We start from the raw sequence: 12,398 nt of genomic DNA on the forward strand, positions 1-12,398 counted from the left end.
GTTGACTTATCTTAAAAATCAGCCAGAGTTTTTGCATTAAACAATATGGACAGACTATCATGTGATATTGGGGAGGTGCAGCGATTTAGAAGCAAGTGGAGTAATGGAGTTATTACACATGAATATGAGACCAGCTCCGAAGGGGGAGGATAAATTCAGGAGGGGAGGTATTGATAGAAGCAGATTTATTTTGTACGAAAATTACTTTGTATCACATTCATGGGGAGGGGGCGATATACATCGCGGAATTTAAAACTTATTCGTATTATTTGGATTTTTCGGACTACTATCCTCATCTTGAGTGTTATTTTCACAACGTTTCGGTCGCAGCGGTTCCTTGCGGTGTAATGGGTAAAGTACTTAGTAATTCAGTTATTAAGTTACGCTCTTCTGGAGGTTGAAGGTTCAATCCCCAGTGCGGGCGACACTCAAAATACAATTGCGAATTATTTAGGATTTCTACCCATTTCTGACGGAACGAGCATAGTTCTTCCGTGGATTTACAAAAGGTTCCGTTCGAAATTCCTGGCAGATTCCCGAGTTTGACAAAAAAGATGCTCGCTTTCGACAAAAAAAAAAAAACAAAAACAAAAAAAAGCAACAATAAAAAAAAATCCGAGTTGTACAAGATAACCCCGAAGAAGGTCGGAGGTTACATCAACCTGTAACGTCTTAATATGTTGTATGCAGACAGTCGTAAGGAAACCAAAACAAAAAAAATAATAATAAAAAGAACCGACGCCTTTTTATCCAATGAAACAGCAGACATTTATTTACAGGTACTTTCCTGAAGAACGCTTTGTCTCTTGTTCAAAAATCTTCTTGTACTTCAAAGTGCTTAATAAGACTCTGGTGTGTGGAACATGTAGCACTCTGTCTTTGTCCGACAATGTTTAGGGCGTGTCTTTTCCTGTCGCTCTTAGCCCACGTGTGTTACACGTCTATCTCTGTCCTTCTATTTCTGTCTTTCTCGTCGTGACGTCACTTCGCATACGGCTGGCTCATTTGCATACAACTGCTGTTGCTGCCATACGCGCGTCCGCGTTCTGTTACAGACCGAAACGTTGTAAAAATAACATTTACGATGAGAATAGTAGTCTAAATAATACGAGAAAAATTAAGAAACGTTGAAATTGATTGTCTACTTGTTTGTACTTGATGTGTAGGTCACGGTCATTGGGAAGGTAAAGGTCAATATCGCTAAAACATAAGTATGGAAGGAGCGATTAAAGTCGTTTAAAAGTTGTTGCAAAAAAAAAAAAAAAAAAAGAAAAAGAAAAGAAAATGGACACGAACATTCTTTTCTTTTCTTGCAAGCCACAGAAAAAAAAAAAAAACTGTGTGTAGGCTGCATGTCACCTATGGACTGTTTGTTTGTGATGTCTTTTATATAATAAAATAGTATTTTTTTTTTTACATCCGGGCTATTTCTCCATTCTGTGCGGGTGATTTTATTAAAACTGACACTTGATGCTTTGAGATGTCGCTTCGACTCGAGTTGAGGGCATTGTTGTAGTCATATTTATCGGCCGGGTTTTCGCACATGCAGTTCCAGCAGAACTCTGCCCAGCCGATATCGTCCTTGTTTGCGTTGTTGTTGAGGCTTCCAAACGACATTTTCCGGCTGTCCAAGCTGGCCATCTTACCAACAGAACCCTTGCTCTCGCTGCTAGGCCGCCGCAGGGTCAGTGACGGGCTGCGATCCAGAAATGACGGACGCTTCAGGCGAAACACCCACCGGAAGACGCGGGACACGTGGTAGACAGTGTTTCGCCGGATGAGGATATACACCCACGGGTCGAGGATTTGATTCAGTGAAGCGAGACGGATGACCACCAAACCGTGATCGGACATATCTGTAAATTGATTCATGAAAATCTGAAGCTGAAAAAATGAAAAATAAATAAATAAATAAATAAATAAAATGAATGAATAAATGAATAAAATAAATAAATAAAACAAATAAATAAATAATTAAATATATAAAAAATAAAATAAATAAATAAAATGAATGAACAAATAAATAAAATAAATAAATAAATAAATAAAATGAATAAATAAAATGAATAAATAAATAAATAAAATGAATAAATAAATAAAATAAATAAATAAAATAAAAAGTAAATAAATAAAATAAATAAATAAAATAAATAAAATAAATAGGTAAAATAAAACAATAAAATAAATAAATAAAATAAATAAATAAATTAATAAAATAAATAAATAAAATGAATATATAAATAAATAAAATAAATAAATAAATAAATAAAATAAATGAAAGAATGAAATGAATGAATAAATAAATAAATAAAAATATAAAAAACAAATAAATAATAAATAAATAATAAATAAATAAATATAATAAATGAATAAATAAAATAAAAATATAAAAATAAATAAAATGAATAATAAATAAATAAAATTTATAACAAATATGAACGGCGAAGAGTAAAACAACTAAAAGAATGGACGTTGTTATATAACGGCATATCAGCCCTTTATATTTTACTCCTTATATATGTCATTTTATATATGTCATTTTATATATGTCATTTTAGCGACAGTTACATATATATTAAGAAACCCAGTTAGCAGAATCACTGATAATTTAGGAATCCTCACGGTGATGAAATGCAGAAAATTCTGTGTAGCTTAATTGCCATATGTATTTTCAAAACTTACTACCCTCCTCTACTTACATATCAAGCACTGTCAAAGGAAAAGCTGAAAATACTGACATAAAATTTTATCTAGATACATAAAATAATAATAATAATAATAATAATAATAATAATAATAATAATAATAATAATAACAATAACACCAACAAAAACAATTTATATATATATATATATATATATATATATATATATATATAAAGTTAGAATGTGTGTGTGTGAGAGTACATTTCTCAACCTATATACTCAACGAATCTTTGATCCAAAGACTCGAAAATTGGTGTATAAAGTATTCAGACAAAGAGTATTCAGTGGAAAATGTTTAAAGCAGTTTTATTATTTGCTCTTGTTTAATGACCCCAATGGTTTCATAGCGGCCTGCACTTTTTAAAAAATATTACCTGCATATATACCACCCTTCCAATGTACCCTTATATGTTGTACCTACTTTTGATTACTATTTACCATTTTATGCTATTCCTTCATTCTCATTTCATTTGTAAATGTCATGAAGCCAGTTTCTCCGATATTTGTATTTTGTATACTTCTGATTCTTCTCCTCCTCTGACGAGAAGCATTTAACATCGAAATGCCATGGTCTGAAAATTTTTTTCCTTACCTTACCCCATACCTTTTCCTTATTGTTCAGGTAATGTAATAAATTAATAAATAACTTTGATTCCTCATCCTTCAGTTAATATATTTGTTTTTTTTTCTCTCTCTTTTTATAGTGTTGATCAGTTTTGCTTTGTGTAAGATTTACATTTGATAACATAGTTATATATATATATATATATATATATATATATATATATATATATATATATATATACATGTATATATATGCATATATGTGTATATATGTGTATATAGATATATGTATGTATATATATATATATATATATATATATATATATATATATATATATATATATATATATATACATTTTAGTTAAGGTTTCTTTTTTACCATTATATATTTAAATTCTCTTTTATAGTAGAAGACTTTTTTTTAGAAATGAAAGTGCTCAGTCTATTTCTATTTAACAATTTTAGTCAAGGCTTTTTTTTTTATCCTTATAGAAAGGAAATACGCTTACGTAGTTGAATTCTCTTTTATAATTATAAACATTTTAGAAATGGGATTATGCAGATGCTAAGTCTGCGATAGGTTAAATTTAGTTTTTGTTCCGGGAATTGAAACTTCATTCTTTATTTTATTTGGTTTTTACATTTTTTTTTACTCACATCTTCTTCAGACTATATATATATATATATATATATATATATATATATATATATATATATATATATATATATATATATATATATATGTGTGTGTGTATGTGTATATATATGTATGTATATGTATATATATGTATGCAGATGTATATATATGCATGTAGATGTATATATATGTGTATGTATACACTCATGAACAAAAAAAAAAATGGACCAAGAGCGAAAAAAAGAAGAAATCGATTTTTCAATATTTTTCCATGAATTTTTGTTAATTTTAACTGAAAATTTCTATTTTGCAGATCATTATTATTATAGCATATAATAATGAGTGAAAAAATTAATCCTAAAAATGGTAAGACCGCATCTTGGCGAGAATATAATTAACCGAATTGCAGGATTAAGGCAGTCCAAAATGATTTACACGCAGATTTTTGATATTTTCAGAAAAGAAAATGTGAAAACATCTCTTTCTGTAGTGAAGTAAATTTGTTAAAGGTTCAAAGTCGAACGCTTGGTAAAAGGGAAATCTGGATCTGGTCGCCCTAGAGCATTTACTTTGAAGGATGACCACAGGCTTAAATTAAATGTTTTGAAGGATTGAAAGAAAACTTATGTTGACCATAGCAAAGAATTCAAAACTGGCTGGAAATTCTCTTTCTAGATATACAATATCTAGACGAATGAAAGAAATGGGATTTTCTTCTAAAAGGTGTGCAAAGAAGCCATTTTTATCTAAGAAGAACATCGATGATTGAAAGAGATTTTTCTCGTGTTATGGCAAGAAAGATACAGACTGGTTCAGGAATGTTTTCTGGTTACATCAATCAAGATTTTGTCTTGTTAGTGATGCTCCTGAAGGGGGCAATTGAATAACTGGAGAAAGATTTTCACCAAGTTGAATAAAAACGACAGTTAAATACGGGAATGGAGGGGTAATGGTATGGGGAACTTTTACTGCAGCAGGAGTTGGGGAACTTATTAGATGTGAGAAGTCAATCAATGCAAAGGAATACATTCGAATATTAGAAACAGGACTGTTATCAAGTATCCAGAAGCTGGGAATATCCAGAACATTATTTTTCAACGTGATAATGCTCCTGCACACACTGCAAAAGTCACAAGAAAATGGTTTTCTCATAATTCAATTAATGTGATATTTTGGCCAGGTCAAAGCCCCAATTTAAAACCAATCGAGAATATTTGGTCCATAATATATCGTGCATTGGCTGGAAGAACTTTATCGAATAATGACAAACTGTGGGAAGCTGTGTAAAGCAAATGGAATAGCATCTTCTCTCCGCAGTGTTCCACTTTGGTTTCAAACATATCTAAAAGGATTAATCTTTTAAAGAAATCAAAAGGGAATGCAATTCCATACACAGTATTTATTAAAGTAAATGTCTTGTTCTGTGCTATGAGTCTCGTTTAAGTTTCCTTGTTCAACTGTTCTTTGTTCAATATAGCTTTTAGTGCAATAAAATGTATAAAATTTGTGTGGCCCATTTTTTTTGTTCACGAGTGTATGTATATATGTGTATGCATATGTATATATATGCATGTATATGTATATATATGTATGTATATGTATATATATGTATGCATGTATATATATATATATATATATATATGTATATATATATGTATAGAATTCCTCAATGATCATGGCGACAGTGATGATGTTTAGAATTAAATGAATCCAAAAATCCATGAATAAAATAAAAACAAATCCGACACATGCAACATGTAACACATATAATATATATATATATATATATATATATATATATATATATATATATATATATATATATATATATATATATGTATGTATATATATATGTATGTAGATGTATATATATATATGTATGTAGATGTATATATATGTATGTATGTAGATGTATATATATGTATGTAGATGTATATATATGTATGTAGATGTATATATATATGTATGTAGATATATATATATATGTATGTATATGTATATATATATGTATATATATATATTTATATATATGTATGCATGTATATATATATGCATGTAGATGTATATATATGTATGTATATGTATATATATGTATTTATGTATATGTATATATATATGTATGTATGTTTATGTATATATCTGTATGTATGTTTTGCATTGAAATTCCGTTGTGAATTTTGTCTTCGTATGATATATGTTTATTCATATATATGTGTGTGTGTGTGTATATAGATATGTATATATGTGTGTTTTTATATATTTATATGGATTTTCTCTTCTATTCATGTTAAATTCATTTATTCGTATCAACCATCATCACCGTCGTCATGATTGTGTGCATATGCATATGTATGTACATGCGTATATGTATGTGTGTACGTGCATGTTGGCATGTGTGCAAGTGTGTGTACATGCGTATGTATGTTTGCGTGTATCCGTATGTATGCATGTATGTGTGCGTACATGTGTTTATTTCCATGGGTATGTGTGGTGGAGAGAGCTCCCATAAGCCGTGGTGAGGGCAACTCCTCTAGGAGAAACAAATCTTTGATTTAAAAAACCATAAAGCGGGAGACCAGTACCCGCATTAAGCTGGTCTGCAGTTTAACTTGTTGCTGGCTATCTTGCTCTCGATTTTGCTGGATCTCAACATTTTGAACTGAGAGAGAGAGAGAGAGAGAGAGAGAGAGAGAGAGAGAGAGAGAGAGAGAGAGACGTAGCTGTCGTACAAAGCTAAAACATCATCTTGTATTGATACTCCCTCAGACATTTGTCTATAAAAAATAGTCCGGTAGCGATGGAAAAGTTGTGACGCATGTAGGCCTGAAATGCTGGAAGCATGTAATAATTGATCTGCCATCATTATATGTATGTATGTATGTATGTATGTATGTATGTATGTGTGTATGTATGTACATGTGTATGTATGTTTATATATGTACATGTGCATGTATATGTATGTATATCTGTGTGTATATGTATGTATATATGTATGTCTGTATATATGTTTATGTATGTATGTATGTTTATGTGTGTATGTGTATATATGCATATATATATGTATGTATATAAATGCATATATATGCATGTGTATGTATATGTAGCTATACGTATGTGTATGTATGTATATATGCACATATGTGTACGTATACGTATGTGCATATGTATGTATTTGTATATGTGTGTATATATATGTGTATGTATATGAATGTATATGTGTATGTAGGCATAAGTGTATGTATATGTATGTGTATGTATGCGTATTATGTATTGTGTATGTATATATGTATATATGTATATATATGTGTATATTTATAGATGTATATGTGTGTATGTGTATGCATGTATATATATGTATATATGCGTGTATGTATATATATGTATGTATACCAATGACCGTCTTCAGTGTCATGTCTGCTTGAGCGTATGAATTCGCTGGCAGGACAAAAAAGTCATCTTTGGGCACATGGTCTTTCAGTGACTGAGGGAGTGGCACTCGTCTGACAAAACGTTGCAATCAATCATATATGTATGTATGTATATATAAATAAATATATATATATATATACGTATATATATATATATATATATATATATATATATATATATATATATATATATATATAAAACACGTTGCAAAATGGGATGGCCTCCTATATTTTTATTCCGCATGAATAGATCAGAGGGGATTGTAAATAACACTGTTATGAAGACTGAACTCATATATATTATTTCATTTCTCTACATAAAATATGTTGTATTTTATGTATAAATTTTCAGTATTTACTTCAACAATGTTCAATATAGAAGTAGAGTTAGGTAGTAAGTTATAGAAATATATGACAATTAAGCTACACAGAACTTTCTGAGCAGTAAATGAAGAATTTTAGATGACTCATGTATGTTATGCCTAAATGAAAAATTTGAAATTTTAGGTTTTAATTAACCATAAACTTATTAAACAACAGAAGTGAAATAGCGAACAACTGTGTACAAAGAATAAACTTTACTTTTGGATAACAATGCATACAAATAAAATATTATATAAATATTTAAAACATATTCTAAGCACGAGTTAAAATAAGCTCAACTATTAATTTAATACATCCACAAAAGCAAAAAGTGCGTCACACGAAAGAAAGCACACCAATAGTATAGGAAGTAGATGTCAGCCAAACCTTTGAGTTAAGCACGGCCACTGGCTAATGAACACTTACCATTAAAGGGAGATAACAAGTTGTGAAGATACACGTGATTGAGATGAGCTGCAAAACCATTTGAACTTCTGTGTAACGGCGATTATTTCCTAGCCTGCGCAGCCGGCCGGAACCTGATCGTATCACTGTCTGTCTGCACCGGACGTGGATCAGCTTCCGCAGAACGACGATGTTCAGTATGACGGTGCTCATGATGGTGATGATACCTAGGAGGCTGTAGATGAAGCTGAAGATAACGTCCGTCTCGACGCTGCTGTAGTAATCAAAGAAACACCAGGTACCTACAAAAGGGAAGAATACAAACACAGGTGTACTCTTTATTTCGTTGCCACGCCTTGGTATGAAAAAGAGGAAGAGAGAGGGGGAATAAGAAGGAGAGGAAGAGAGGGGTAATAGGAAGGAGAGGAAAAGGAAATGGAAAGAGAAGGAGGAGGAGGAGGAAAAGGATAGTTGAAAGAGGATAACAAAAAAGTGTTGAATACAGGGTGTTCATAATTCCATTTGCAATTTTAAAATGAATTGTTCCAAACTCGAATTAGTTTTACGGAATATTTCTATTGCAAACACAAATAAAGTGTGCATTACAGTAGGACCCCGGGTTACTGTGACCCCGGAATACAGTTTTTAAGTTATGATGGGGGATACGATATTTTTCTGGGCCCTTGTTACGGTATTTGCTCCGCCTTACAGTGTTATTTATAATGTTATTTGATTATATACATGGGTATTATATAATGTAGTGTATTTTGTTACTAATTCCTAATATGTACTGCATGAAATGTTGCGTATGCCCCGCCATACGGTGATTTAACAAACATTGGAATTGATTAATGCCGTATCTCGGGGTTCTACTGTATTTGGGTTAATCGGACTTCTGTTCTTATCTTGAGTGCTATTTTCACAAGTTTCGATTGATGTAACCTTTGACCGTCTTCAGGTTTATCTTGTTGGACTCGGTAACGTCTCTGTGGAACTCTGAAATTTGCACGGAATTTCGAATGGAACACTTTTATTTACTTCACGGAGCCGGAGCATATCTTTTTTATTAACCTCACTCGCTATAACCTTAGTTTTGTTGATCAACTTATTTTTTCGTATATTTTTGTTGCTGTAATTTGTTTCTTTTTTCTTTTTTTTTTCTTAATTGCTAACACATTTAGATGACGTCGATTTTATCATAATATGACTTTCTGTTTTTAGTTGTTACAATTTGGAGACACGTGGTTCAAGAACTTTGATCAGATATATAGAATTTCTATTTAAATAAAGTGAAGCATGCATGGTCCCCTTGAGTGTACAGTGAACGAGGCACAAAAAATGACTAAGTTCAGCATTACCCCCCCCCCCTCATTCAGCTCCAAAAAGACCCCAGGAGACGTCAAATTCTGGTGAAAATGAACAAACGGTGCAGTTTAAGGCCTTAACATATGTAAATTTGAGATCTGCACAATGCAAAAAAAAAAAAAAAGAAAAGAAAAATTAAGTCCATCATTTACGCTATAAAAGTTCCCAAGGCCTTAACATATTTAAATTTGTATTCAACACCATACAAAACTGCTAAATAGACATACACAGAAAATTTTGGACAAATATGGTAAAATAGTCCCCAAAATGGAGTGTTTTTGTTAACCCTAAAAGAGTCTCTGGGGTACACCCAAACGTTATCGCGAAGTATAGACAAACAAAATTACACAGAAATCAGTTACAAAGTTAGAAAGTTTTATAAAAATCCAAGCCATCATTTTTTTTTTTAATAAGCACAAAAGTGTCAATTTTAGATATTTTAACCCGAAAGCCCCCCCCCCCACTCCTCCTAGGGGTCGACCGGAGTTTTCCCGGAAAATCTGTTCTGTTACATTTTTACTCATATCATGTTTAATGTTTGTGCAAAATTTTAAAAAATTCGAAGGCGTAGTTATTGAAAAAGTGCGGACAGATGAACGGACGAACAAAGGAACGGACAAGGGTGAATTTACAGGTCCACCCTCCTTTTGTCGGGGACCAAAAAATCATACAAAACAAACCTAATTCGACAAAAAGGCCAGAAATGGATTTTTCATGCCATGGTAAAAACTGCCATTTTAGTCAAGTAATGATGAAATTACATTATCTTTTAATGCAGACAGCAAGTGCATTTGGAAAGGGCTTAAGGATGTTTTACGGTCCGCATGTTAGATATAACTGATAAAAGATAAACATTCCTACTTACTTGGCTCTCCACGAGGGCAGAGTTAGACACAAGGTCGGATTTTAATGTGGGGAAAATCCAGCTCATCAAAAAGGGGCATTATGGATAAGAACAAACATAAAAATTTTCCTCAATCTAGAATGATTTCCCCTCCACTGATTGAGGTTAGAAATCGACACACATTATTTTTTTTTCATCACAATTTGAAATTGTGTAGACGGTAGAAAAGGTTCAACGAAATCAGGTCTTATTCTCTGTTCATAAACCTCGGAGATGGTCGTCCAAATTTTTTTTTTGTTTAGTTTTTATATATATATATTTTTATACTGTTTTGAATTTTACGCCAAATATTTTTAAAAGATCATATCTATCTTTTGTAAGGGTCCGAATTAGACTTCATTTTTTAATGTACTTTCTAGTTATATCAAATCAATTTTTAAAATTTGTATCTTAATAAATTTATATATTTGTTTATGAAGCTTATCATATAGTATTTATATTAACTATTAGTTTGTTGTGATTTTATATATATATATATATATATATATATATATATATATATATATATATATCACTTTCGACGGTAATTCTTGGCCTGAAGACGTAATCCCCCAACGTGGGTGATTACAGAAACATGTATGCACATATGTAGCCATTAATGTTTGTATAAATAAAATTAATATATCTGCTCTGTTCACTCATTGAACACTATTTTGGTAGACACATGTTGTTTCATTGGATGTACTTCTAGGAAACTAAATTCTACTGGCTATATATATATATATATATATATATATATATATATACTATAAAGCTTAATGTGTGTGTGTGTGTGTGTGTCTGGTCACGAATAGGCTCCTATATAGTTGACTATTTTAAAAACCGTATTACATATAATGATAGAAGATGTATCGAGACATGGCATGTTTAATCTGGCAGAACGGTGATTCATTAAAATTGTGGGGTCTGCGTTCGCGCATGGTCCACAAAGTATGGAAATAAAAAATTTAAAAATTTAAAAAAAGCGTTTACAAGTGTTTTTGATATAGATGTACATAATAATACTTTGATAAGTATGTTTTAACTTAAATAGGGATGGTATAATAAAATTTTGGGGTCTGCGTTCGCGCCTGGCCTTCATGGAATGGAAATAGGCACAGACTTTAACAAAGACTTTTCATATCTATCTGCGTAAGTATAATTATGTTTCAGTTTGAAGAAATATGGCATAATAAAATTATGGGGTGTTCGTTCGCACCTGAACTCCATAGAATGGAAATATGTCACAAAGTTTAACAAGGTTTTTTAATATAGATCCACAGAATATTGTGATAAGTGTTTCAGTGTGACCAGGTATGGTATAATAAATTATGGGGGTTTATTTTTACTTTCATCATATTTTGCTTTGGTTTTGATACCCCCAAATTCGAAGCTATCTCTTTACAATCCTTCCTTTTTATAACCTATCATACTTTCATAAATCAGAGTCCATTTTCTGTAGGCTTTTTTTGAACCCAGTCAATGACGGGTACTTTTGCTAGTATATATATATATATATATATATATATATATATATATATATATATATATATATATATATATATATATATATATATACAGGGTTTCCAAAAAGTCACTGAAGGTTTTTGAACTTAAATAGATTCTATATTTATGATTATTTTTATTTATCTTTTTTATTGGTCTTAATTAAACTCGGCGGACAACGCCGGGTAGCCCTGCTTGTTTAAAAATAATTTAGACACGAGGAAAATTGATTTTGTCGGATTTTCATTAAGTAAGCAGTTGAGTTACCTGGTCTCATCAGCTTGTACGACCCGACCCCCATAAAGGGGAGGCTGGCGATACTGATAGAGCCTGCCCAGCAGAGGAGTAAAGCGATCCGTGTGTAACCGCGCATCGGCTGCGTGTAGTAATAGCAAGGTTGGTTGATGCAGAAGTAACGTTCAATCGCCATCGTGAGGATGATGAACTGCGTTGCGAAGCCTGCGAGCACCATCATGAAAGCGAAGTAGAGACAGAGGATCGGCTGGCACGGCATCTGGAAAGACGTAAACAAAGGACGGCAG

The 12,398-nt window shown here is 31.5% G+C and overlaps 1 protein-coding gene across 1 annotated transcript in view; it reads right to left on the bottom strand.

The window, feature by feature from the left end:
- Positions 1-1,276: 1,276 nt before the first annotated feature.
- Positions 1,277-12,398, bottom strand: part of LOC145267090 (prostaglandin E2 receptor EP4 subtype-like) — a 191,145-nt gene continuing 180,023 nt past the window's right edge. The window contains exons 3-5 of the mRNA XM_080123083.1: positions 12,124-12,370; positions 8,124-8,404; positions 1,277-1,884 (exon numbers count right to left, since the gene is read on the bottom strand). Coding sequence (XP_079979209.1) covers positions 1,414-1,884; positions 8,124-8,404; positions 12,124-12,370 — 999 coding nt within the window. The 3' untranslated portion in view covers positions 1,277-1,413. The remainder of the gene's footprint in view (positions 1,885-8,123; positions 8,405-12,123; positions 12,371-12,398) is intronic.

This window comes from Euprymna scolopes, chromosome 42 (assembly GCF_053919585.1).
Source record: "Euprymna scolopes isolate OS-2025 chromosome 42, ASM5391958v1, whole genome shotgun sequence".
NCBI classification, from domain to species: domain Eukaryota; kingdom Metazoa; phylum Mollusca; class Cephalopoda; order Sepiida; family Sepiolidae; genus Euprymna; species Euprymna scolopes.